The following is a 22,598-nucleotide window of genomic DNA, read 5'->3' as shown; positions in this document are numbered from 1 at the left end:
ACCACCTTTTACTGTCTTTTCTTGATTTGCTGAAATTTATCAACTTCGATATACGGTATTCGATGGTCTGTTATAGCGCTGGACAGCAAACTTCAAGATAATAAGCTCTTCTAAAAGCTCTGCTTGGGCAATCATGCATTAATAGCCTGTGCCATTGATTCTGCCTCATCTGATGACTATTATCCAAGATCGCTGTTTACTCACGACGGTTAGTACACAATATCTATCTATGCAGCGAGAATTTGAGCTTGTGCTATGAAAGCTCCAAAAATTCGACTTGATATTTTGGAGCTGCTTCCCCCTGTGTGCCGGTCGCATAAGTCCCGGATTTATAGTACCCGCGGGAGCTTTGTCTATCATCAATTAAATCGCATAGCTTGCTGTTTCTTTCAGCAATGACGACTCGGCTGTCGATGTACTCAGAGAGACGATTTAATAGCAGAAGATCCAGAGCAAAAAGACCAATAGAGTCGAGGACGAGAGATAGAAGCTGAAATAGCTGGCGACTGTTTCGTATGACCTCGTCGTCGCGGGAGGATATTATGAAATCGATAAAATTCTGTATGTCAACCTTGCTCAGCCCTTTCATCTCCTGTTTAATCATGTCACTTGTGTAATCTTGAAGGATTCTTATCGAGATATCTAACGACAGCTCTCTGTTTCTAATAGAAAACAGCTCAGAAAGAAGCTCCTTCAGAGGCAGGTTAGGACACGTTACAATGGCTTGCTTGAAGAGTCTTGGATGCTCCCTTAGTCGTGCAAACAAATTGGGCGTACAATCAACTGGAAATAGTGGATGAGTGAGCAAAAATGTTAATGCCTTTGGATATTCCTCTTTGAAATTTTTCAATATAAGATGCACTACCTTGCTCAGAAACTCGACGTCACATATGAATCTGTCTGCTTCTGTGTAATGTTCCTTTTCTATATTGAGCTCACGTTGGAAAATTCGATCGAAAGAAGACACGCTATTGGTGTTTCTCTCCAGAGTTTGATAAATTGCCTTAAAATTGAAGTCTCGAAGATTCCGTTCGTCTTCATCAATTTCACCTTCATCGTCGCTGAACAGCGGTTTTAATGCATGGGAAGAGGGTTCATTAGACACGTTAAACCCCTTACCTAGCGAATCTTTGAGAGTGCCTGTTCCGACATCCACGTTTATGATCTCTAACGATGAGGTAGGATTCTTGCCGCTCTTGGTACCGACACCGATAGCGAACGTCCTCTGGTTGGAACTCGCAGATTGTTCGTGAGAGTCGATGACTGCAGATTTGAGTAATTGAAAAGTCTTTAGATGGGACAGTTCTCTAGAGAATAGAGTGGAGTTGTGAGAGAGATCCAATAGAAATACCTTATTGTCAGCTGTAACCAAAATCCTATTGGTCGAAATAGGCTGAATGGAGATGACAGCCGCTTCTTTTACCATGGGAAGCTCAGCCGTTTGTACCAGCTGGCATTGTGGAAGAGCATAAGTTAGCACCTTGTTATTAACCAATCTGTAGAGCCTACCAGACTGGTAGCAAATCTTTGACTCTTTTAGCGAAAAGTCCTCCAAAGTTACCGAGCTCAACTCCTTGACTGGTACCTGGTTGTAATTGGGCAAATTCAACTCAAAAAGCTTGAAGCATATTTTATTACCTGGTAAACTGCACAAGACGAATAAGAAGTCCTTTTTATGCTCCTGGAAGAACTTTATAAAGCCAACATCAGGATAGGACATATCCAACGAGTGCAGCAACGTCAACTGGAAGTCATAAAACTGAATCAGGCCACATTTCAGCACTACTACAATAGCTTTATCCTTAGCGTTGATCCGAATGCCGACAACTTGGTCCTTCATCTTAATCTTGGCACCGAGCTCTAGATTCGCCAGGCTTTCGTCCTCCCCCTTTCTGCTGGCCACATTTAAAGTGTGGACCTTTCCAGCCTGGAGAGAATAGCACCATATATCTGTTGTTTGCTGTGCATCGCTGGTCTGGCTCACGTCACAGGCGGTTACCATTGTAGTGGATGGTATTGGAACGCTCAGCACTAATTTGGGGGTAGGATTCAAAACATATTGTGATATTGCCGACTCAGAAATTCCAATGGTTATCTTATTAGAGATGGGCTCAATGTCGCCGGCTACTTGCAGATTATTCGCCTGAACATCGAAGTTAGATAGGGACGACACTCTAGGCAGAACAGCTATTCTGAAAGATTGAGAGAGTGACGGCATTGGAGCTCAATTGACGGCTGAGATCGTACAATTTTGATCGCTTTTATTGTGATCTTCATCGTCTTGTAGCTCATCTCAAATTTTTCAAGCTTAATTAAGACATTCGTCTATAACGACCCATCTCATCGCTAAAGGACTACCAAGTTGAAAGGATTGCAGATAACAGCTTCACTATATAATGGTCTCGTTCAGGTTGGCTTCTCTGAGGTGGCTATGAGTCTGGAGGACTATGAACAACGATTTAAAGAACTTAAGAGGCGAAGCTTTGAGGTCTCGATCAAAATCGGAAAGATCGCCGAAAGGGAAGCCAAGGAGCAGGCTAAAATAAAGAGGCCAAGAGTCTACAAGATGGAGGCGGATGAGAGCGAGGACCGGTCTTCGCAGGATAGCGCTGAAAGACGCAGGGAAAAGTTGATGGGTTACACTATAAGGGAATACGAAAACTGGGAAAAGAAACTGCAGGAGAAAGAGGCCAAGAAAGAGGGCGCAAACCTACAGGAACTGGCTAAATATGCATACGACAAGCAGTTAAGCAAGTTTAGGAAATATGCTGGAACGCCAAAATCTGCCAAAATCCAGAAAGATCAAAAGACAGGCAAGATAAAAATCAGTGACGATAGGCAGCTAGTCAACCGGCTGGCTAGCGATCTAGAAAGAACTTCGAAAGAGAGATATCTGGCACGGAAAAAGGAGATGGAAAGGAGAAATGTGCAAGCTACTCCCGGTGGATACATCAATGACAAGAACAAACAATTTAATGAGAAGCTAGATAGACAAGTAAAGGACGTGGAGCGCTAGACTAGCTATTTTCACCTTCAAGTCCACTCAGTGTCTTCAAACTTGCCTCGATTTCCTGCACACATTGTCTGTAGTAGACGAGCTGGAAATTTTGGAACAGTTTAGCCAGACTGAGAATCTCCGAACATTCGCTAATTTCACCCATGGCCTCGACGGCAGCCGTTGTATTGGAGACAAATTCATCCTCAAGTTCTTCCAATAGTTTGGCGTCCTCGATGTTGGCAGCATGCTCAGTGTCCAACGTGGCCTCGGCTTCAGGCGCAGCGTCACCAGTTTCATTGGCAGCATTGTCTCCAGCGGCCTTTTCCGATTTATCTTCCGCGGCAGCTTCTTCGATGTTAATCTTCGCTGTCGCAGCATCATCTGTTTTCAAATCCGTCTCAGCACCGCTTGAGTCCTTAGTTTTGGTCGACAAGCCGACCTTCTCTTCCTTCAATTTCATCTCATAGCGGACCGTGTCAAATTTTAGTCGTGAATTTTCAACTTTCTTACGTAAATCATGGGCTCTTTTGAAGTCTTGATTGATAAGCTTCTCAATTTTATTGTTAAACTCCTTAACAATTATCGAATCCATTTCAGATTTACCCAGGTCGATGTTCTTGTAGCACTTCGACCAAGAATCAAACATCTCAGTTATGTTGACCACATCCTCGTCTTCTTCTTCACCCTCTTCTTCCTCTTGCAAATCTTTGAACACCACGTTACAGTCATGAGCAGCCTTACTGATGGCATGAGCGAAGGAATGAGGCAGGAACGCGTCAGATGCATCAACCTTGGTCTTTTGAGATTTCTTGGACGAAGAACTGAACCATCCGTCCTTATTCAGTGACCACCAATCGGAGATCGATTCAGTCAAATTTGGTGGATAATCGTAACCTTCAATCTCGAAGGTCCTAGTGACCAACAACATTCTCTTCAGGCATTTCTCAAGAGCGTCAACTTTTCTTTCCAGAGATTGATATTGCGGTGGCAATTTACTAATCTCCCCAACAGTCCCAAAAGACTCCTGTAGGTATCTTGTGCGAGCTTTCAGAGACAACTTAGTGTGGGGATCACTGACATTAGCAATAGCATTATTTAAAGTATCCTGCGTCTTATGAGCAGCATTGCTGATCGAATCTGTGATCTTGTTAAATGAAAAACCGGAGAAATAGCCTGACATCGTGTATATTTAAGCTGCTGCTCTCTTTCGCCAGTACGAGGAAGGTCAACTTCTTGTAAGTCTGACTTTCAAGCTGTTCCCGCTTAAGGGCGAGAATTAATATCAACCATAGTATTAAAAAACTATAATATACAAAATTAGTAAAAGAATCATATAATACAATGCCCTGTAACTGAGAGGGCTTCATGATCAAACGCTCAATATTTCTTCCTCGGTACCATATTCATAGAGCGAACTGTCTCGGGTGGCATTCCTTTGGTCATTGGCGAAGGCGAGAGCCTTTTTCTTCTCCTGCTGCTGCTCCTTGAATTTGTTTTGAAGCTCAGTGTAGTCCTCCCTCAGTTTTCTCATCTCCTCTTCATGCTTTAATCTGGCTTCTTGAGCTTTACTCTCCAGTTCCTGTCTTTGCTTACCTAAAAGATCTTCCTCTTTACGTTTACGTTCTTCCGCCTCCAACCTCAACTTCTCCTCATGAGCAATACGTTCTTGCTCTAGTCTCTTTGTAATGGCAGATAGCTCAGCTCTTTCATTGGCGCATTGTTGTTTGACACTTGTCAATTGAGTTAAGAGTATTGAAATTTGGCCATCAATTTCATTGATCTTGGGCAAATAGGTCTTTTTCTCGGCTCCTTCAATGACTTCGGTATTCTGCGCATGTTTTGCATCATGCATTTCGGCCTCGTTGAGGAGCGACAGTTTCTCCTTTTCTAATCTTTCGATATCGGCAGCGGTCTTGGCCTGCTTTCTGTCGACATCGGCTAACTTGGCGATTTTTGCATCGATGTGTGCCGATAAGTCAGCTAAATCATTTGACCATTGAATGTACTCTGCCTGTGCCTGGGCTTTCTGCTCGTTCAATTCAGTAATCTCCTTTTGTACACCGTTTTGCTTATCAACCATGGAATCCTTGTCGGACATTTTCTGTTTTTTGATCAATTCTGTTTCTTTGAAAATCTTATTCTTTTCTCTAACGTGAACATCCACTAGTTGAAGTAGTCGACGTGTTAATTCGTTTTCTTTGACGTCAATTTTGGCGTCCGTTTCCTTGCGAAGCTCTTCCATTGACTCCTTGATCTGTTTAATCTCTTCCCTCAAACTATTTATTCTCCTGTTCGAGCCGGCCCTTTTGTCATCATACTTTTGCTTTTGCTGCTCGGAGTAGTTTGCTACCCATTGCTTGTGTTCTTGATCCTGGGCCGACACTTGATCGTACACAGCCTTAGTTAAGTAGCCACCATCGGCGGTTTTCACTACTTCTTCTGGGTCATCGGGAGAAGCGACTGGATTTGGGACTGGGGCTGGTGCCGATTTAAAAAGTTTTTTCAAGAAAGGCTTGTGGTCTTGGACGGGAATAATAACCATGGGGACTTTTAAAGGATCCGCTAGTCTCGCCGCAGCTGGGCGACCTTTCGCTGGACGCTCTTCATCAGCCGCCTTCACCGTTGGTTCTTGAGCTTCGCCCTGTTGTCCACCTTCAGTAGTCTCCTCCACCGTTGGTTCTTGAGCTTCACCCTGTTGTCCACCTTCAGTAGTCTCCTGCACCGTTGGTTCTTGAGCTTCGCCCTGTTGTCCACCTTCAGTAGTCTCCTCCACCGTTGGTTCTTGAGCCTCACCCAGTTGTTCACCTTCAGTAGTCTCCTCCACCGTTGGCCCTTGGGTTTCACCTTCTTGCTTGGCATCACCCGGCTCCTCTACCACAGGCTCCTCTGTCTCGGCCTCAACAGTCTCTTCCACCGTTGGCCCTTGGGGTTCACCTTCCTGCTCAACTTCACCGGCCTCCTCTACCACAGGCTCCCTTGCCTCGGCAGGCTCCTCGCTCTTCTGTCTCAGCTCTTCCTCGGTGTAAATGCGCTGCGAATCTTTCAGATACTGCAAGTGAGCCTCCTTCGCCTCCAGCTCCCTCAACTCCACTAACTGCTTTCTCTCATTCTCCTGCAGATACGTCGGAAACTGGATGTCCTTCGCACGTTTCTCGCTCTGCTTGATCTTACGGTACCCCAGCTCCTCGGGTTTCGCTGTCGCATACGCAGAGCTGGCACTCGTCGTTGGATACCTCGCCATCCGCCTCCTCTGTGCTGCTGCTACTGTCTCCTGATCCCTAAACGGCGACACATACTCATGTTCCGTGATGTCACCATCCTTCCCTTCAAGGTGCGGCTCGCGCGACTGCGACGCCTCTGCACTCATTAAATGCGCAAACGGATCCGGATGCCTCTGTTTCTTAAACATCACAAAAAAGGGCTACCCAAACTCGGCGGCTAACTTCGTTCTCTCCGACACAAAAAAACCGCGCTCCGCTGCCTTTGCCAAACCTGGTCCCTTTATATACCGCCATCCGCGCGCAAAACTCATCCCTTAAAATCCGTCCCCTAAAAAGGGCCAAAGAATCCCCTCTTTTTTCTGCCTCTCCGTTACCCGCATCTGCGAGTCCCCAGCATCCGCCCCCTAATTCCTCTTTTTTTCGTTCCCGGTTCTCTGTGTCCTCCGCAGATTTCTATCGGTTTCTGTGCGTCGTTATTGACGGCAACTCGTCTCTTTGTTTTGATTTTGGCCCCTCGTTGCCCGGGTTATCCCGAAAGGGGCAACCGCTCAAGCAAAGAGCCCATTTTTTCTCTTTTGCCATTGCGCTCATCGCCTGTCATCAACGCAGGTAGTAAAGCGCAAGGGCTCTCGGCCCGTCATTAGTCAGTCGCCACTATATAAGAACCCGAGCAGTTCTCACTCCTGCGAAACAGCTGGCGTCTACCCTTAGAAGTAAAATTACTCTTTCATCGTGTCATTTCAACTCGAATAAGATTAATAAGAATACTCAGTAATAATAATGCTGGCTATTGTCGATAACATTTTACGCCTAATTAATTTTGCCTTTTTTGTCATCCTGTTGGGTCTGATTGGTGACCTATTAAGCACTCAGGTTGGGCATAGTTCGCGTGTGAACTTTTGTATGTTTGCTGCTGCTTTTGGTATTGTCACCGACTCGTTCTACGGTATTCTGGCCAACATATGGGAGCCTTTTGCATGGCCTATTATTTTGTTTGTTTTGGATTTCCTCAACTTTGTCTTCACTTTCACCGCTGCTACAGCCTTGGCAGTCGGCATTAGAACTCACTCGTGTACCAACCAGGCGTACCTGGACAGCAACCGTATCACGCAGGGCTCCACTTCGAGATGTCGTGAGGCGCAGGCTTCCGTGGCGTTCTTTTACTTTTTGTTCTTTATTTTCTTGGCCAAGATGATCATGTCGGGCATTGGGGTGTTCACCAGCGGTCCATTCGCTTCCAGGTCGACCTTGAGCTCGAGAAAAAGCAAGGGCGGCCAAGTGGGCGTGCCAACCATCTCCCAAGTGTAGGCATTTTCTCTCAAAATCGCTGCCCTGTAATAATATTACAAAAACTACTAATGATATACCCAGAGATTTGAAGAAAGTTGTCGCTCTTTTTGTTTCCGACTCCAACGCCAACCATTTTCGTTCTTCCGAATCTAAAACAGCGTGCTGTTTTGACCGTTTCCCCTTTCTTTCACAATTGCCTATTTTTTCTTCACCTTTTTTAATAACTATTTACATCTTCTTAATGATATGAAAATATCTGCTAGCAACCATTTCAGCGGCCTATGTTCAGAAGCAGCGTGTTAGGGGTCCCCTCCGACCCGCTGCTGCCGCTCTTGTCACCTGGCAAGTACGTAACGTTTGAGGAAGCGGACAGCGTTTGCGCGATCTCCTTGGACGCCTCCAGCCTTCTGATCAGCAGAAGACCGTCGCCCGCCTTGGCCAGCGCCTTCGAGATGTACTCGGCAGACTCTGCCTCACCTTCTGCGCGGATAACGGACGCTTTCCTCACCTGCTCCGCTTTCTCGACCAGGAATTTGGCCCTTTCCGCGTCCTGCTGAGCGATCTGCTTCTGCTCCACGGCCTTGGTGAACTCGGGACCAAACGTCATGTGTGTTATCGAAACGTCCTCCAATCTGATACCGAACTCGTTGGCACGACGAGACAGTTCGTCCCTGATCCTCTGCGAGACCAGTTCTCTCTGCGTGATCAGCTCAGCTGCGTCGAATTGTGCCACAATCGCCTTCAACACTTCGTTACCGATCGATGGCAGCACTCTTTCATCGTAGTCCAAGCCCAGATTCTGGTAGATCCGTGGTAGTTGTAGTACGTCTGGTCTGTGTAGCACTCTCAACGTTAACGACACCATCTGTAGATCCTTCGTACCAGTGTTGGTCGCGATCCCCTTCGGTTTCGTTCTGATATCATAGACAATGGCTTTCTGCAACCATGGGATAAGAAAGTGGGTTCCTTCTCCAACAACCTGTTTCTGAACACCGCTCAGTCTGTCGAAGATCACCGCACGGGAACCTCCTCTAACATCGTACATCGAGTACTGCAGCGCGCTGATGGCGATCCCCACCGGTAATGCGATCCTGGCAATGTTCTCAACGAGTCTGCCGGACATCTTGGCCTTGCTATATTCGTCCTTTGGTTGAGTTCTTGTTTGTAAGTGGTGGCAAATTAAGAAGGTTATCTCGCCTTTTTAAGCTGCCCCTACATCGCCAAGCCCTCAGCGAGCAAGTAAGAGCCATTATGTCAAGAGTAGCCAAGGAATACAAGAAGATCGCCGAGTTGCTGTCGCAGGACGACGGAGAGCTTGGAACAGTATCGTTAGAACCGAGAGAGGGAGACCTTTCGTGCTGGGACGCCGTTATCCGTGGTCCCCGTGAGACGCCGTATGCTGGACACCGCTTCAAGCTGACGTTGACTTTGCAAGAGGATTATCCAAGGTCTCCGCCGAAAGTGATGTTCGAGCCGGGCGCAATGCCACACTGCAATGTCGACTTCCAGACAGGCGAGATTTGTCTCGATATCCTGACAAGGAACCACTGGTCTCCGGCGTGGGACCTTCTACATGTGCTGGAGGCAGTCGTGCAACTGCTCGGCGAACCCGTACCGGAGTCCCCTTTGAACATCGATATAGCCAATATCTTGAAGGCTGGCGATAGCTTGGCCTATCGGGATCTGATTAATTACTATCTGTGTTTACCCTGCTCTGCGGTCGACTCTTGTGCCGATAAGCTCGATGACGCAGTAATCAGCTAGCAGCTGAGGTGCAAAGAGCCAAGCGAGTGTCAAGATGGCTAAGAAGATTACGTGGGAGCAGGTCGGGCAGCCCGCTTCACAGCTCCTTTCACCGGCCTTCGTCACCAACGCTGAGGGCCAGTTGGTCTTTACTTCTGGCTCGGTTGGCACCGATGCCCGGGGCCAGCTGCCCTCCGATCTGGAATCGCAGTGCAGAAACGCGTTCCAGAACTTGATTACTGTGCTAGACAAGAGTGGCTCGTCGCGCGATGCGATCCTCAAGGTGCTGCTTTTCATCTCAGACAGCGCGTACGCCAGCACCGTGAACAGAGTATACCGGGAATTCTTCCCCAACCAGCCTGCCAGAAGCTGCATCGTGGTTGCGTTCCCCAACGACGCACTCAAGGTCGAGCTCGAATGCGTGGCTCAGGTCCGCCACAAGCCCCGGAGATGGTTCAAGCTATGAAAAACTCGCTTCCTGTTTATAACTGCTATGTATGCCTCTTCTTGAAAATTCCAGCTTCTCTATCAAAAGGTCTCAGTTTCCTCACCACATGCCGCGGAACGTTAATCCACTCCGGGAAATACTCCATCCCCATAGTCGTCGTGGACCACAGGTTGTACGGGACCAGCTTGTTCGGTACCCGTGGACCGTATCTCCACGTCCCATTGACTCCGCCGGACTTGATCCCGCCGCAGCCGCGAGGTCCCGACATCACTGTGAATGTCTGCTTCCCCGCGTCCTCTTCCACACTCGATTCGCGGCCAGCCTGTTCGCCCATCACCGCCTCGCCTCGCCGAGCCCTGCCACTAAACAACGGATTCTCCTTCACCGGATACGTCACAGGCCGATACCCACTGAAGAGGATATCCCTTGTCAGTTCTCGACTCTCCAGAAACTGTGTCGTCGGCACCTTGGGTAGCGCTCTAAACACATCGCCGTGTGCAGATTTCCTCTTAAAACAGCTTCTCGAACTCGTACTAAACCGTCTGATCATCGTCTGCTTCATACTATAACTTGCTGCTCAATTGTGCTGATACCTAACCAACTTCGACGCTCTCATATTCCGATATCTGCACCGTCGCTTTATATCTCAGCTTATAAACGGCACCCCTTCGCTTGGAGTTATCGGCTTTTGCAGTTGAATCATTACCGCTACCCGGCTTTGGCTGATATCTCGACTCATCGAAAGGCTCGGCGCCTAATCGAAGAGATAAGCAGTCGAAAAGCGCGTTGGAGGGCATTAAACGGCAGATGGTTGCTGGACTAGCTCCATTCGGTACATGTGAGTCGCACTCGGGAGGCTCAAGAGCCGGCGAGACGCCTGAGAACACTGCGAGAGGCTAGGACTGGAAACGCGAACTTTCGCGGGCCCCTGGCGGCTGTGCCAGCAGACCTGACAGTGCTGGGGCTGCTTAGAAGTCGTCTTCTGAACCATTAGCAGCATACTGTGTATGGTTGTTTGGTTGTCGTTGGATATGATGTTTTACCCGCCCAACAGACAGTACAAGGCCAGGCGTATGGTGGAGCTGTCTATACCACTTGACTGGGATCTTGAGCAGGGAATTAGCCGGTACGGAAGTGACTTGGCGGTTGTTGATGGTCGCAGAATGGTGAAGAAGAAGAAGGTAAAGTCGGACGGTGGTTCGGTGGCTCCTTTGAGACAGTTGAGCGAGTTGTTGGTGGAGGCGGGTTTGCAGCCGCTGGATCCGGGGATTGATGGGCTGGCGAAGGCCCTCAAGGATGAAAAGCTGATCGGGAAGGAATCTTTGAGAGCTTCGCTGCTTTGCGAGAGTTTGGTAGTTGTGCTGTTCTCGACAAGAGCGGGCTCATCCATTTTGCCGCTGCTCAATGAGTCTAGTAGAAAAAAAATGCTGCAGAAGAAAGGCTATTCAGCGGGGAGTACGTCTCAGAAGGCTGTGGTTCAGACTTGGCAGACCAATGAGCTGATGCTTGTGAGGTTTTTGTCCCACCTCATCGAAAATAGAAACAGCAGGATTAACTGGGAAGATTACGGCAAGCCTAGCTGGAAACTGCCGCTGCTCTTTCTTATTGAGTCGAAGTTTCTCGCCGCTTCGATGGTCTTGGACGAGAATTGCAACTTGCTGCTGGAGTACGTGATCTCGGTAACGCCGCTGTTGAAGGGATATTTGCAACGAGCACTCGGATCTGACGATGGCAACTTCTTCAGAGAGACAATCATACGGTACAGAAGAATCTTTGAGAGCATTAACAAGTCTGAATGGTACACCTTTTCCTCGACGCTGCCGAGCGTTGCGTATGAACAGAACTGTGTCTCTGGTTTCCTGTCGGCGGGCGATGATGACCATATCCTTTCTATTCTGCAGCGTTTCGAAAAGCAGGAAAATTCGCTTGATGGGAGAAAGGGAAACGAGTCTAACGAAAGTGTATCCTATCAACACCGTGTCTCGCAGAATGAGAGTGTCTACTCGTTCGACCTTAACCAGGATGGGATGCTGGATATTCCGAATATAATGTCCCACGCGTCGCTGCGACATGGCATTCTCTCAAAGCTGTTGGAGCTCCATAAGTCTGACTCACCAATTTTGCAGTCGCAATTCAGGTTGATGGCAGGTTTGGTTGATCCTTTGACGCAGCCCGCACCGAACGACACCCACATCGTGTCGCTGGACTTGGCGTGGCAGATGTTACTGGGACTGCTGGTGCCAGATATTCAGGCAAGCGTGGATGCCGACACAGGTGGCGATTGGCGATTTCATCTTTGCTTCAATATGCAAAAGATCATCCAAGCATCTTTGAAAAGATTGAACTCTGAGGACTTTGAAACACTCAACTCGATCAATAACAGCGATGAGGAGAGTTCTTGGAGAGAGAACTTGCATAAGTGGGTTCCCCACGGTCTTAATACTCAGAACTTGGAACTTATCTATATGGTCAACATACTGGCGGTATATGGGATTTACAAACTCTATGATCATCTGCCAATCCAGCTAAATCCCTTCCTATCACTTCTGATCTCATTGTGGAAGAATTTGACTTGCGTAATCTTGCTAGGCCTTGAGATTGATCGTCTCGAGGAGGAGCGTGAAACTTTCGACACACCAATACTAGTTCGGGCTACGATACGTGGGGCCGCTGCCCTAAGAGCACTCGTCGCAGCTATCCTGAATGGTCACGCCGAGAGTTATACGCATGATTTTAAGCATGAGCCGTTGAACACTTTCATGTCGCCGTACGGCAGAAAGCTATGTCAAGGTGCTTTGTACGCTGACTTGAGATCTCATGCAGCGGCTCTTTTAGCCTTGGGGACGGATCTGGAAGACGTTACAAACCTACTTGCAGATCTACAGGCCGGCGATCGGTTTGACGAGGACGTACGCTACATGTTTGAATATGAATGTGAAGAATACAACGGCGAAGAAGCGCAGTTAAATGACCGAGAAGAGCGGTTGGATCATGAGACTGAATCGGTTTCAAAGAACTCCCACCGAAGATGTCGCTGCATATTCGATGACGATGAAATGGATGAAGATGCAGATGTCGATGGTGATAATGACGAAGCTTTCTTCTCAAAGCATCTCATGGTGCAGCAGCATGCGCAGACATCGCTCGCAATGTCATCAAACGGTAAACCACGAGCAGTTCGATCAAGCGGATCATTCGAGTTCGATTACGGGGGTAAAGATTGGAGGGACATCCCTCGCGGCATAAACTTCTACTACGCTTTGGACTATAAATTCATCAAAAAGCCAAACCTGCAGACGATTGTGTCTCTCACGGAGAAAGGCGCTACTGAAAAGCTTAGTAAGGAAGAATCTTCCCTTTTGCTCAGGTCTGTTGCTTCTTGCGTCAAGAAAGAACAGGATAGTATAACTCTAGGAAACCTTATCGACCCCCGCCAAGATGGTGAATCTGATGAGAAAGATGCCAGTGGCGACATTTACGTTGATCCTGATGATATTTATGAATTGTGGTGCGAAGACTCCATATTCGAGAAGCTCGTTTATTCAAATCACACCCTAGCGTGGAAATTGATGGATGAGATGCTGTTATGCATTGGATACCGTAGAGTCCTTATCTGGTTCATTACCCATATGGAGCTGAACCACTCACTGATTCACTATATTTTTGAGCTAGTTATGGGTCTCCGTGGGCAGTTAGATAATGACGGACAACATGGCAACATAATGGCAGACTCATCAACGGCGGCGAACGCGAACGAAGAACATTCCTCTTTGAAATTCTCACGGCAAGGCACTTTACAGCTGTCTGCTATCGAAACCAAGATGTTGTTGCAAGAATTCTTTACGAATGCTGCCATTTATCTTTCGAAAAAAACCGAAGAAGGCTCTAGCGGGGCCGAATCAAAGGGAGAAAACGGTGATGATGCAGAGAATGTGTCTCTGTATGCGGTGGGGCTAATGAAACTGATCTGCTTTATGGTGAAAACATTTATTAACAAGGGAAAATTTGATTTCACTGAATCTGAATGCGTATTTGAACTTCAAGCTCTTTTAATGAACTGGATAGGTGTGATTCCTGAAGCGAGAGATCTGTTTTTCGAGCTCAAAGGCCTAATCGGTAAAGCAAACAAGAATGATATGTTGAGTGATTTGAAGAGCGAGTCTAATGGGGCACCGGCAGGTTTGAAAATGGATGAGGGTGCTCGAGAAGACCAAATTCGCAACAAGGACCTGGAGGCGAAAGATTTTGAATACAACAAGAAGCTTATGAAGCTCTTGCCACCGCTTTCAGAAGGAAGAGAAGAGAACGCTGCGATGCAGACTCTGAGGAATTTCATAAAAACAAATTCTTTTCTAAACTCCGTACCTGTCATCGGGCGCAAGGTAGTGTATCAGGATGACGCAATTTTACCACTGCGCAAATCTGACGTTCCAATGCCTCTACGTGACTATCTCAATGACTATGACGACAACTACAACTACGTCTCGGAAGACGAGTACGAAGATATATGATGCCTAAGTATAAATTCCAAGTATGTCATATAATATCTTTTATATATTGCATAGACTCGTTCATCTTATCTTTAATCCCAAGCACGAAATACTTAGGATCATCGGCCAGATTTGGTACATTGCCAGAAATTCCCATCCAGTTTTCCATCTCTAGGAGTCTGGTTTCAACGGCATATGAATCATCCGGATCTGGGGGTGCTTCATCCAATGCTTTTCGCACGGTCTGCAGATTTTTATGTAGATTCTCTCTGATGGTATGTCGCTGAGTATCCAGGGCCTCCCGGAAGACGTTTTTTCTCTCTTCGGTCGTCATCCTTTTGTAATAAAATAACAATTTTGACACAAATGCTTCTTGCAAACGTTTGGATTCGACGAATTGCTTAATTTTGTACTTCTTGAAGTCTGTCTTCTTTTCGTTTTTGATGTCGAGAAAGATTGTTGTTGGCGTTATTGTGGATTTGGACACAATGTGCGCCAAATAATGGAACTTCAAAGGCTCTAAACCATCATATGCGTTTGTACCTTCGTCATCGTCCTCACTTGGCTCAACTTCCTGGCCCGCACCGCCCGCTGCATAATTGCGGACCTTCTGCTGGCACCACTCCTCGAAAATTTCCTCTCTCAAAGAGTCCTTGGAGACTTTCAGAAAATCGGGATCGTCTTGTATCTTTTTGGCTTGAATTGACCAAGCAGAATATGGATCACAGCTATACCGATCGAAGAGTGAAAAAAGAGCTTCTTGAGCAACAGTATTCCGCTCGAGTCCTTCGATTGGCTCGCCACCAGTTTCTAGATTGTTAAAAACGTCAACGTCGTAATTATAGGCCCCAGCCGGCTGTCTCTCTTCGCCATCACCGCCCTGTTCTTTCTCCACTGCTCCCTCTTCTTCGTCAGATGAGCTATACGCCGTCACTAAGCCTCCGGTGTTTTCCTGATCGTCTGACTCCTCCTTTCCTGCCTCATCACCGGTGCCAGGGCCGCTTGTCGTGTCCAGCAATTGCGTCTCTCTCAAAGCCTCCACCTCGTGGATCACCTCTTTGTAAATCTGCTCGCTTCTTTCCGTGTCATAACCCCTAGCCACACCGATAAGCACCACAAGCTTATCCTTGGATAGCGATGACAACAGCTGCAGGCTCTGGGTGTCTGTTAGCGTCCAGGTGGATTTCCTCGCCGTCGAATTGTAGTAAAACTTCGCTCCAGTGTCACAAATCACCAGATTCCAGTCATTGACCAAAGGAACCACGTAGAACGGCTCAATCTCGCTTACCAGCTTGGCTCTTTTCCCCTTGCACCCGCTCTCATCGTCATTGAAAGACTCCGGCCTCTGCCAGCTCGACTGTTTCGTCCGCGAGTTGTAGTAGTACTTTCTACCATCCGGCGCCGTGAACGTATTCCACACACGGCCCATCAACAGCCTTGACCCTATCAAACAAGCCTCTCTGACCTCTTCAAGTGGTCTTCCAGCTCTAGTCATCGAGATGCCCTCTTCAAGCGTATGTCACGTAACACGGTTGAAGTTATTAGAACTCAGCGGTGGCAAAGGATGGACACTTTTACTTGCAACAGCACACTCAGATTGAACCGGTATAGCGCGAGTGTCGATCTGCAGTTGGTTGAGCGCGATCCGGCATATCAGTTAGAGCAATTGGCTCTTTTGTGCTGTTTGAATTGAGCGAAAATGGGTTCCAGAAGGTACGATTCGAGAACTACGATCTTCTCGCCCGAAGGTCGTCTTTACCAAGTGGAATACGCGTTGGAGTCGATCTCGCATGCCGGCACAGCTATCGGAATCATGGCGTCCGATGGTATTGTGCTGGCAGCAGAGCGTAAGGTCACAAGTAAGCTGCTGGAGCAGGATACGTCGACGGAAAAACTGTACAAGCTGAATGACAAGATCACGGTTGCCGTGGCGGGCCTGACAGCAGATGCCGAGATACTTATAAACACCGCGAGAGTGTATGCTCAGAACTATCTGCGGACGTACAACGAAGACATACCGGTGGAGATCCTTGTGAAGAGGCTGAGCGACATAAAGCAAGGCTACACGCAGCACGGCGGGCTCAGACCGTTCGGAGTCTCGTTCATATACGCCGGCTGCGACGACAGATATGGCTACCAGCTCTACACTTCGAATCCGTCGGGGAACTACACCGGCTGGAAAGCGATCAGCGTAGGTGCCAACACCTCTGCGGCGCAGACGCTCCTCCAGGTCGACTACAAAGACGACATCAACCTGGAGGGCGCCATCGAGCTGGCGCTGAAGACCCTTTCGAAGACTACAGACAGCAGCGCCCTCACCAGCGATCGCATCGAGTTCGCGACTATCCAGAAGGGCCAGGACGGCCAGGTCTACCAAAAGATCTTCAGCCCAGACGACATCCAGGCGCTGCTGGTCAAGCACGGCATCGCAAAGAAGGAGAACGACGACGAGCAGGATGAAGAATGATCGTCACGGCGTGCCCGTGCCATGTGATGTGTCTTCCAGCGACGCTGGATGAATTGCTTCGTGCTTCTTGCGCTACTTCTCGGAGCACTAGTTAGACCATATACTAGATAACTATCTCTATGTCCCTGTGAAGTCCCATACTTTCTTGTTGCATGAAGTATGTGTATTCTTACTCCCTCTGTTCTCGCATCGTGCGGCACTAACAGCTCAACCCAGGTCCTTCGTCACCAACAATGACATCCCAGTCGGATACGTTACTCCCTCGTTCCCCTCGTTGCATATCCCGGATCCAGACACACCCATGGCGGTCCTCTACAATGTCGTAGACATTTGGAAGTTCACCCTCTACTGGACTCTTATTTTCAACGAGGCCTTCTACGGGATCGCAGGTCTCTGCGCTAGCTACACCCACAGGCGGAACGCCTGCGGGCTATGGCTCATGGCCATCTATCTCTTCTACGGCGGTTTGCAAGCAGTAGCTGCAGGAACCGTCATCGGGTTTCTCATAGGCAGCATCTACAGTGCCGGGCTCTTTGCGATGTCCACCTGGATTCCGCTCTTCTGTGCCATAGTCCAGATTATGTACGACTTCTGCGCCAGCTGTTTCGGTTCTGGCACCGTAATGTGAAGAACTGTCCGGATATGCCAAGAATGCTTGTATTAGCTGTCGCTCTAGCAATTCGCACGCTTTTTTCCCAGGAGCTGCGCCTAGAAAAGGATCAATCCAGAAGAGAGCATACTTGAAAGCTTCCAGCACACTTATTGAGAGTTCATTTATTGCAGGCTTCCGGAGTTGGATTTGAAAGATGTCAGCTTCGTTGATCAACCGTTCTTTAACCACTGTCAGGACAGAACTTGAGTTTTTGAGGGAGTCGAACGTTATCTCGGAGGAAACGTACAACCAGATCAACAGCAGTTTGCCTCAGAAATACCGTCCAAATGAGTCAGAAGATTCCGTTGCGTCCAAAGGTGCGGAGTTTGTCGAAGCGTTGTATCGCTTTGATCCCCAGCAGGATGGAGATCTGGCTTTGAGTCCCGGCGACAAAGTGGAAGTTTTGGAAAAGTCTTCGAATGAGTGGTTCAAGGGTAGATGCAACGGTCGCGTCGGCATGTTCCCTTCGAACTACGTCAAGCCGGCTTTTTCTGGCTCTGAAGCGTCTCGTCCCAGCGTGCCACCTCCACCGCAATATGAGCAGCAGCAGGTGCAACGCATGGACACGCAGCAGTCTGGCGGCTCGTACCAGCAGCCACTGCCTTACCCACCTCCTTCAACTGGGTACTATCAGCAACAGCCGGCACCACAGCCGGTGCAGCAGGTGCAGCAGGAGCAGCCACAGCAGCACCATGCCAGCGGTCAGCTGCGGAAATTTGGTAGTAAGTTGGGTAATGCTGCCATCTTCGGTGCTGGTGCCACCATGGGTTCAGATCTTGTTAACAGTATCTTTTAGGAGTCGTAGTATTTGGTGATCATATAGATGGAATGTTCCTCTGGGCTACTGTTTGAGTTTATGATTTATGTAACTGTTCGCTCTCAGAAGTATCTGCCGTAAACATGGTATATCCTGCTTATTACTTTGAATTTTGCCTCCTCAACAAGCTTGAAGTCCGCTACTTCCTCGACATCTCTGAGCCACTCGTTATGCCGTTGCTTGGGGATTAGAAGAGTCCCCAACTTTGCCACATTGCAGACTTCTATGGTGAGCAATCCCTGGTTCAGGTACTTTTCATCATCCTCGTTGCCTGCGTAATTGAGTATCCTTTCAAGATTGTTGAGGCTGGTGCTCAGCTTTTCCCTGTACTCCTGCATATTGGACCAGACGGTTCCCAATTTAATCAGTCTGAATAGGCATACGGTAGTAGTGTATAGGATCAGCAGTGCGGGAGAGATGGCCACAACGCCGAAGACAAGTTGCTGAGACTGCAGCATTTTATCGATTCCGTTCAGCGCTAGGGAACCGTCGACCTTTGTTTTTTGTACCTGGATTAATAGCGACCGCACAAGATCTCCGGAGACTATGTTCCTGATCGGATGTCTCAACTGAGTTTCGTAAATTTCCATGAATTTGGTCAGATCTCCTTGCTGCACTTTTTCAATAAGCACTTCATCGTTGACTGGGGAACCAGAGTTTTCATTGACAAAACTTACAATCATTCGAGTAAGAGAATTAACTTCCGAGTCCAATGTACCTTTTGACATTACAGCCATAGAGCTGTCCTCGTCATGCCTCACAGTGGCCCAAACGTGTTTCAAAGGTACGTATACCCAGTTGTAAAGCAGTCCTTTTGCGAAATCAACAACGTTTTCCTGAAAGAACTGTAAGATTCTATACCTCGCATCCCATAAGTATAACAGGGAAATTGGTCCGTATGCTAAACTGAGGAGAGCAGTTGGCCAGTATCTTATCAATTTCCCCGGCTTCTGAACTTGCATAGCCTTGATCTCAGAGTGGAATCTCATAGTTTGTTGAGCCACGTCAGATAAAGTGCTTTCGCTGGGCAGCTTCAGAAATTTCTTCAAGGCGTTTGGTTTAGCCTTATCAGCTGGGTCCTGGCTACACTGGCTCTTCTGAAATTCACTGATTAATCTACCAAGCTTGCTAGTATATTCCTTGGTTAAGTTATCAAGCGATTCAGTCTTCTTATGCAGTTCATCGCGAATCATGGCGCGAGGAAGATCAAACACGAGAGAAACCCATCTCCTTGATTCTAATGGGAGTCCAACCAGCTGAAAGTTGCGTACCATCATCGCTCTACTGAACTGGGGCCTTAACTCATCAACGATATCATAACCAAACTTCCGCAAAGTTTCCAGGGATAGTTTGCTAGTTGATTGATATGCGTTTAATTTGTCTATCTTATCATAGACTTGTCTCCCAAAGTCGAACAGCTTCGCGGGCGAATTCTGCAGCGAATACAGCAGGGACTTCACTTTAGAATCGCCCACATTTTGATAATAGTTTCGAGTATCATAGGCTACCGGTAGAAACGACAAACATTCATTGGTAATAGTGTAGTAACATATCAGTATCACATATTCAGAAATGGAGTTCTTTACAATAACTTCTATCTGTGTTAGCTCACGATCCTGTTGTGCCTCGGGAAGATTCTTGATCACTCTCAGAATTGTATCATAGTCGATGTCCAAGTATCGCCTGGATACTGCGTCTTGCGCTGCGTCTGTGATCTTGGTGATAATAGCCTTGATCTCCAGTAAGTCCTCTTGCAGGCGTTGGAGCTTGGCATTATCCGATGCCTGTACTGTTTGCGCTGGCCCCAACGAGAAGCGTTGCAGACACGCTTCTAAGTTCTGATCAACTTGATGGAAACAATGGATAATGTACTTGTCTGTTATCATCCCATAAAGTCCTTTTTGTCCTGCTTTTCTTACTTTAAGGCTCTGCCGATACGTGTTGACTGAAGTATATATCGCGCCTCGAGAGGTTGGTAGCGCTAACGTTCTTGTAAAACACAAGCAATGGGCTGGTGTAACCGATCCTATTGGCCGGTGGTCCAATATACTTGAAAGAGCCAATCAATTGAATCATGTCAGGTCTCCTAAACACCCTACCAAACGCTTCATTCAACACTCCACATGCCTAACGCATTTGCCATACCTTGTTATCTTTGTGCCTTACCTATTTCAGCTGCCTCGAACAGTCCAATATCATCTTACGACTTCTTCCAAACTCGAACCAGCAGTACGCCACGATCATTCTTCCGAGCGCTTGTTGTACCAATCGGAGACAGCCAAGCATAATTGTTCGATGAGGCATCAACGTCGGTCCTGACGCTATGAGTATAAATTATAGGTCCAGACAGCTGATGTGTGAAGCGGCATAGCCGCCGAGGTCAAAGTGCCGCACAGAATATATGCTAACAAAAAGATATTGCGTATTATGTTTCATCTGATTACTGGAAATTGCTATGCTAGGTATGTACTTTGTAGGATTAGTTGTAGCAGCTCATCAAGCATCGATTGAGTCGATAGAGTAATCTTTACTTGATAACTTGTGTCTCAACTCCTTGCCCCATCTTTTGAACCCGAAGGGCAACGCGATCATGGCGGTAGCGATGAAGGCCAGCAGCCAAGAGGCCCATTGCAAGCCCAATCTGTGGTACATTTGGGTGATGAACAAGGGGAAAGCTGCACCACCGGCGGATCTCAAGAAAACTTTGGTGGCGAGAGCGCTGGACGCGTACTGAACATAGCAGTCAATGATATAGTTGTTCAAACTGTAGTAAATCAAAACCATGCCGAACCCGAACGCAATGCCGGAAGATGCGGGACCGACCCATATGATATGTTTGTAAGAGGTAGCACCAAGGATCCACAACGCGATGGCTGCGAACGGCGCCCCAATCATCGATCCCAGCAGCCGATCCTCGGGGGTCGCCCGTCGTGTCTTGATCAACTTCAAGTACTGGCTCTCGCACCAGAATGTGAAAGCGAGCGCCATCAGCGCTCCGATAAGAATCGGAATCAGCATCAACCCGATCAAGTTATCCTTGTACCCATACAGTTCGTTGAAGATCACTGGGTAAGCGAAGAAGAACGCGTATAGAAGAGAGTAGATCAAACACACGTAGAAACACGTAGCGTCAAGAACAGGCTCGGTGGCGGCGAAATACAATGGTCTCACGACACACGTCCGAATCATCTCCTTGAAATCGACGCCTTGCGCTTCCTGCTCGGTCATGATCTTCGGGTTGCCAGTCTCCTTTCTCAGCCTAGCGGCTCTTTTCTTCAGAATCACGGGTGCATATGTCTCTGGGATGAAAGCAACGACAATCCACATCGCGCCGGCGAACGCCATGTTGACCCAGAAGATCAGATCCATCCTACGAGTGCACACGGAGATGAATCCGTTGACGAGGGGGCCCGTCACCGGACCGCCGTAAGGCGCTGCTGCAAAGAATGCGATCGCTTTACCTCTTGTCGAGCTCGGGAACATGTCCGCGATCGAGCCGCCGACCAGACAGAGACCGGACGAGGCAAACACGCCGCAGAGGAACCGGCTGACCATGAGCCCAGAGATGTTTGGCGAGATCGCACACGGGATGTTGAAGATCGTGTACAGCCCCATTGAGACGAAGTACGCCACTCTTCTCCCGTACAGGTCGCTCACGGGCGACCAGATCAGCGGCCCGAGCGAAAACCCAATCACCATCAGCGACACAGAGAGCACCGCCACCTCGGACCCGACGTGGTACTTCTCCGAGACCGTGAACAGCCCGCCCGCGATGCACGCGGACCCGTACGCGACACACACCACGAGCCACGACAGAATGATCGTGTACGCCCACCGCTTCCACAGCGGCCAGTTGTGCGGGTTGTCCGGGTCGTTGGTGACAAACGTCACGAATTCGATCTCGGGATCCAGCTCCGGCTCCTCGGGCCCGCCGGCCGCCGGCTTCTCCTTCCGGACCTCCTCGTCCGAGTTGCTCCCCGCCACGGACGACGACACCGACGACCGCCGGTCGATCTGTCTGCTTCTCGTCCTCGAGACCGCCGTCGACGTCCTGCCGATCGACTGCAGCGTAGCCACGGGCACCAGCCCCGTCGGCGTCTCCATGGTGTACTCCTCCGGGAAAATCATCGGCCTCCCGTTTGTCTGCGGCGCGTTGATGTCGGGCACGGGCGCCGCGGAGGTCATCCCCATCTCCTGCAGCGACTTGACCGTCTCGGTCCTGGTCAGGTTCAGCGGCTGGCCGCTGTTCCTGCTGTTCGACGGAACATACTCCCGGGGTTGCTGGTCATCCCTCAACGCGGACGAGATGTCCGAGGTGTACGAATCCACGGACTCCACTTCTGACATGCCACAATATTAATTATTATTATTCTATTATTATCTTAGTTACCGTCGCCGGCCGGAGAAATTAGCGGAAAAACTGAAAATCGCACTCTGAAAGCTCTCTCCAACACCGTCGCCTCTGCTCAATC

General features: G+C 48.4%; 16 protein-coding genes across 16 annotated transcripts; 8 read left to right on the top strand and 8 right to left on the bottom strand.

Annotated features, from left to right (window-relative positions):
• Nucleotides 1-253: 253 nt before the first annotated feature.
• On the bottom strand, nucleotides 254-2,218 carry UTP8 (Utp8p; the record flags this gene model as incomplete). Its single annotated transcript, XM_037283792.1, has 1 exon — nucleotides 254-2,218. The coding sequence occupies one exon, from the start codon at nucleotides 2,216-2,218 to the stop codon at nucleotides 254-256; it is 1,965 nt and encodes a 654-aa protein (XP_037139688.1).
• Nucleotides 2,219-2,431: 213 nt separating this feature from the next.
• SYF2 (Syf2p) lies at nucleotides 2,432-3,016 on the top strand (the record flags this gene model as incomplete). Its single annotated transcript, XM_037283791.1, has 1 exon — nucleotides 2,432-3,016. The coding sequence occupies one exon, from the start codon at nucleotides 2,432-2,434 to the stop codon at nucleotides 3,014-3,016; it is 585 nt and encodes a 194-aa protein (XP_037139687.1).
• A 1-nt stretch (nucleotide 3,017) lies between these two features.
• Nucleotides 3,018-4,178, bottom strand: HG536_0D05340 (uncharacterized protein; the record flags this gene model as incomplete). Its single annotated transcript, XM_037283790.1, has 1 exon — nucleotides 3,018-4,178. The coding sequence occupies one exon, from the start codon at nucleotides 4,176-4,178 to the stop codon at nucleotides 3,018-3,020; it is 1,161 nt and encodes a 386-aa protein (XP_037139686.1).
• A 189-nt stretch (nucleotides 4,179-4,367) lies between these two features.
• On the bottom strand, nucleotides 4,368-6,407 carry HG536_0D05330 (uncharacterized protein; the record flags this gene model as incomplete). The annotated part of the gene is made up of 1 exon (XM_037283789.1): nucleotides 4,368-6,407. One exon carries the CDS (start codon nucleotides 6,405-6,407, stop codon nucleotides 4,368-4,370), a length of 2,040 nt encoding a protein of 679 aa, XP_037139685.1.
• Nucleotides 6,408-6,999: 592 nt separating this feature from the next.
• Nucleotides 7,000-7,527, top strand: FHN1 (Fhn1p; the record flags this gene model as incomplete). Its single annotated transcript, XM_037283788.1, has 1 exon — nucleotides 7,000-7,527. One exon carries the CDS (start codon nucleotides 7,000-7,002, stop codon nucleotides 7,525-7,527), a length of 528 nt encoding a protein of 175 aa, XP_037139684.1.
• Nucleotides 7,528-7,780: 253 nt separating this feature from the next.
• Nucleotides 7,781-8,632, bottom strand: PHB1 (prohibitin subunit PHB1; the record flags this gene model as incomplete). The annotated part of the gene is made up of 1 exon (XM_037283787.1): nucleotides 7,781-8,632. The coding sequence occupies one exon, from the start codon at nucleotides 8,630-8,632 to the stop codon at nucleotides 7,781-7,783; it is 852 nt and encodes a 283-aa protein (XP_037139683.1).
• PEX4 (E2 ubiquitin-protein ligase peroxin 4) lies at nucleotides 8,593-9,273 on the top strand (the record flags this gene model as incomplete). The annotated part of the gene is made up of 1 exon (XM_037283786.1): nucleotides 8,593-9,273. One exon carries the CDS (start codon nucleotides 8,593-8,595, stop codon nucleotides 9,271-9,273), a length of 681 nt encoding a protein of 226 aa, XP_037139682.1.
• Nucleotides 9,274-9,307: 34 nt separating this feature from the next.
• On the top strand, nucleotides 9,308-9,718 carry HG536_0D05290 (RidA family protein; the record flags this gene model as incomplete). The annotated part of the gene is made up of 1 exon (XM_037283785.1): nucleotides 9,308-9,718. The coding sequence occupies one exon, from the start codon at nucleotides 9,308-9,310 to the stop codon at nucleotides 9,716-9,718; it is 411 nt and encodes a 136-aa protein (XP_037139681.1).
• A 25-nt stretch (nucleotides 9,719-9,743) lies between these two features.
• Nucleotides 9,744-10,262, bottom strand: SUE1 (Sue1p; the record flags this gene model as incomplete). The annotated part of the gene is made up of 1 exon (XM_037283784.1): nucleotides 9,744-10,262. One exon carries the CDS (start codon nucleotides 10,260-10,262, stop codon nucleotides 9,744-9,746), a length of 519 nt encoding a protein of 172 aa, XP_037139680.1.
• Nucleotides 10,263-10,707: 445 nt separating this feature from the next.
• On the top strand, nucleotides 10,708-14,211 carry CAF130 (CCR4-NOT core subunit CAF130; the record flags this gene model as incomplete). The annotated part of the gene is made up of 1 exon (XM_037283783.1): nucleotides 10,708-14,211. One exon carries the CDS (start codon nucleotides 10,708-10,710, stop codon nucleotides 14,209-14,211), a length of 3,504 nt encoding a protein of 1,167 aa, XP_037139679.1.
• A 25-nt stretch (nucleotides 14,212-14,236) lies between these two features.
• URN1 (Urn1p) lies at nucleotides 14,237-15,685 on the bottom strand (the record flags this gene model as incomplete). The annotated part of the gene is made up of 1 exon (XM_037283782.1): nucleotides 14,237-15,685. The coding sequence occupies one exon, from the start codon at nucleotides 15,683-15,685 to the stop codon at nucleotides 14,237-14,239; it is 1,449 nt and encodes a 482-aa protein (XP_037139678.1).
• Nucleotides 15,686-15,889: 204 nt separating this feature from the next.
• Nucleotides 15,890-16,657, top strand: PRE9 (proteasome core particle subunit alpha 3; the record flags this gene model as incomplete). The annotated part of the gene is made up of 1 exon (XM_037283781.1): nucleotides 15,890-16,657. One exon carries the CDS (start codon nucleotides 15,890-15,892, stop codon nucleotides 16,655-16,657), a length of 768 nt encoding a protein of 255 aa, XP_037139677.1.
• A 301-nt stretch (nucleotides 16,658-16,958) lies between these two features.
• On the top strand, nucleotides 16,959-17,285 carry MAY24 (May24p; the record flags this gene model as incomplete). Its single annotated transcript, XM_037283780.1, has 1 exon — nucleotides 16,959-17,285. One exon carries the CDS (start codon nucleotides 16,959-16,961, stop codon nucleotides 17,283-17,285), a length of 327 nt encoding a protein of 108 aa, XP_037139676.1.
• A 178-nt stretch (nucleotides 17,286-17,463) lies between these two features.
• Nucleotides 17,464-18,105, top strand: HG536_0D05230 (uncharacterized protein; the record flags this gene model as incomplete). The annotated part of the gene is made up of 1 exon (XM_037283779.1): nucleotides 17,464-18,105. The coding sequence occupies one exon, from the start codon at nucleotides 17,464-17,466 to the stop codon at nucleotides 18,103-18,105; it is 642 nt and encodes a 213-aa protein (XP_037139675.1).
• Nucleotides 18,106-18,188: 83 nt separating this feature from the next.
• Nucleotides 18,189-20,012, bottom strand: NCA2 (Nca2p; the record flags this gene model as incomplete). The annotated part of the gene is made up of 1 exon (XM_037283778.1): nucleotides 18,189-20,012. One exon carries the CDS (start codon nucleotides 20,010-20,012, stop codon nucleotides 18,189-18,191), a length of 1,824 nt encoding a protein of 607 aa, XP_037139674.1.
• Nucleotides 20,013-20,622: 610 nt separating this feature from the next.
• Nucleotides 20,623-22,473, bottom strand: HG536_0D05210 (MFS transporter; the record flags this gene model as incomplete). Its single annotated transcript, XM_037283777.1, has 1 exon — nucleotides 20,623-22,473. One exon carries the CDS (start codon nucleotides 22,471-22,473, stop codon nucleotides 20,623-20,625), a length of 1,851 nt encoding a protein of 616 aa, XP_037139673.1.
• Nucleotides 22,474-22,598: the final 125 nt, after the last annotated feature.

The sequence above is a fragment of the Torulaspora globosa genome, chromosome 4 (genome assembly GCF_014133895.1).
Source record: "Torulaspora globosa chromosome 4, complete sequence".
Lineage (NCBI taxonomy): Eukaryota > Fungi > Ascomycota > Saccharomycetes > Saccharomycetales > Saccharomycetaceae > Torulaspora > Torulaspora globosa.
The sequence above is the reverse complement of the archived record's forward strand: the minus strand, read 5'-3'. Positions and strand labels throughout refer to the sequence as shown.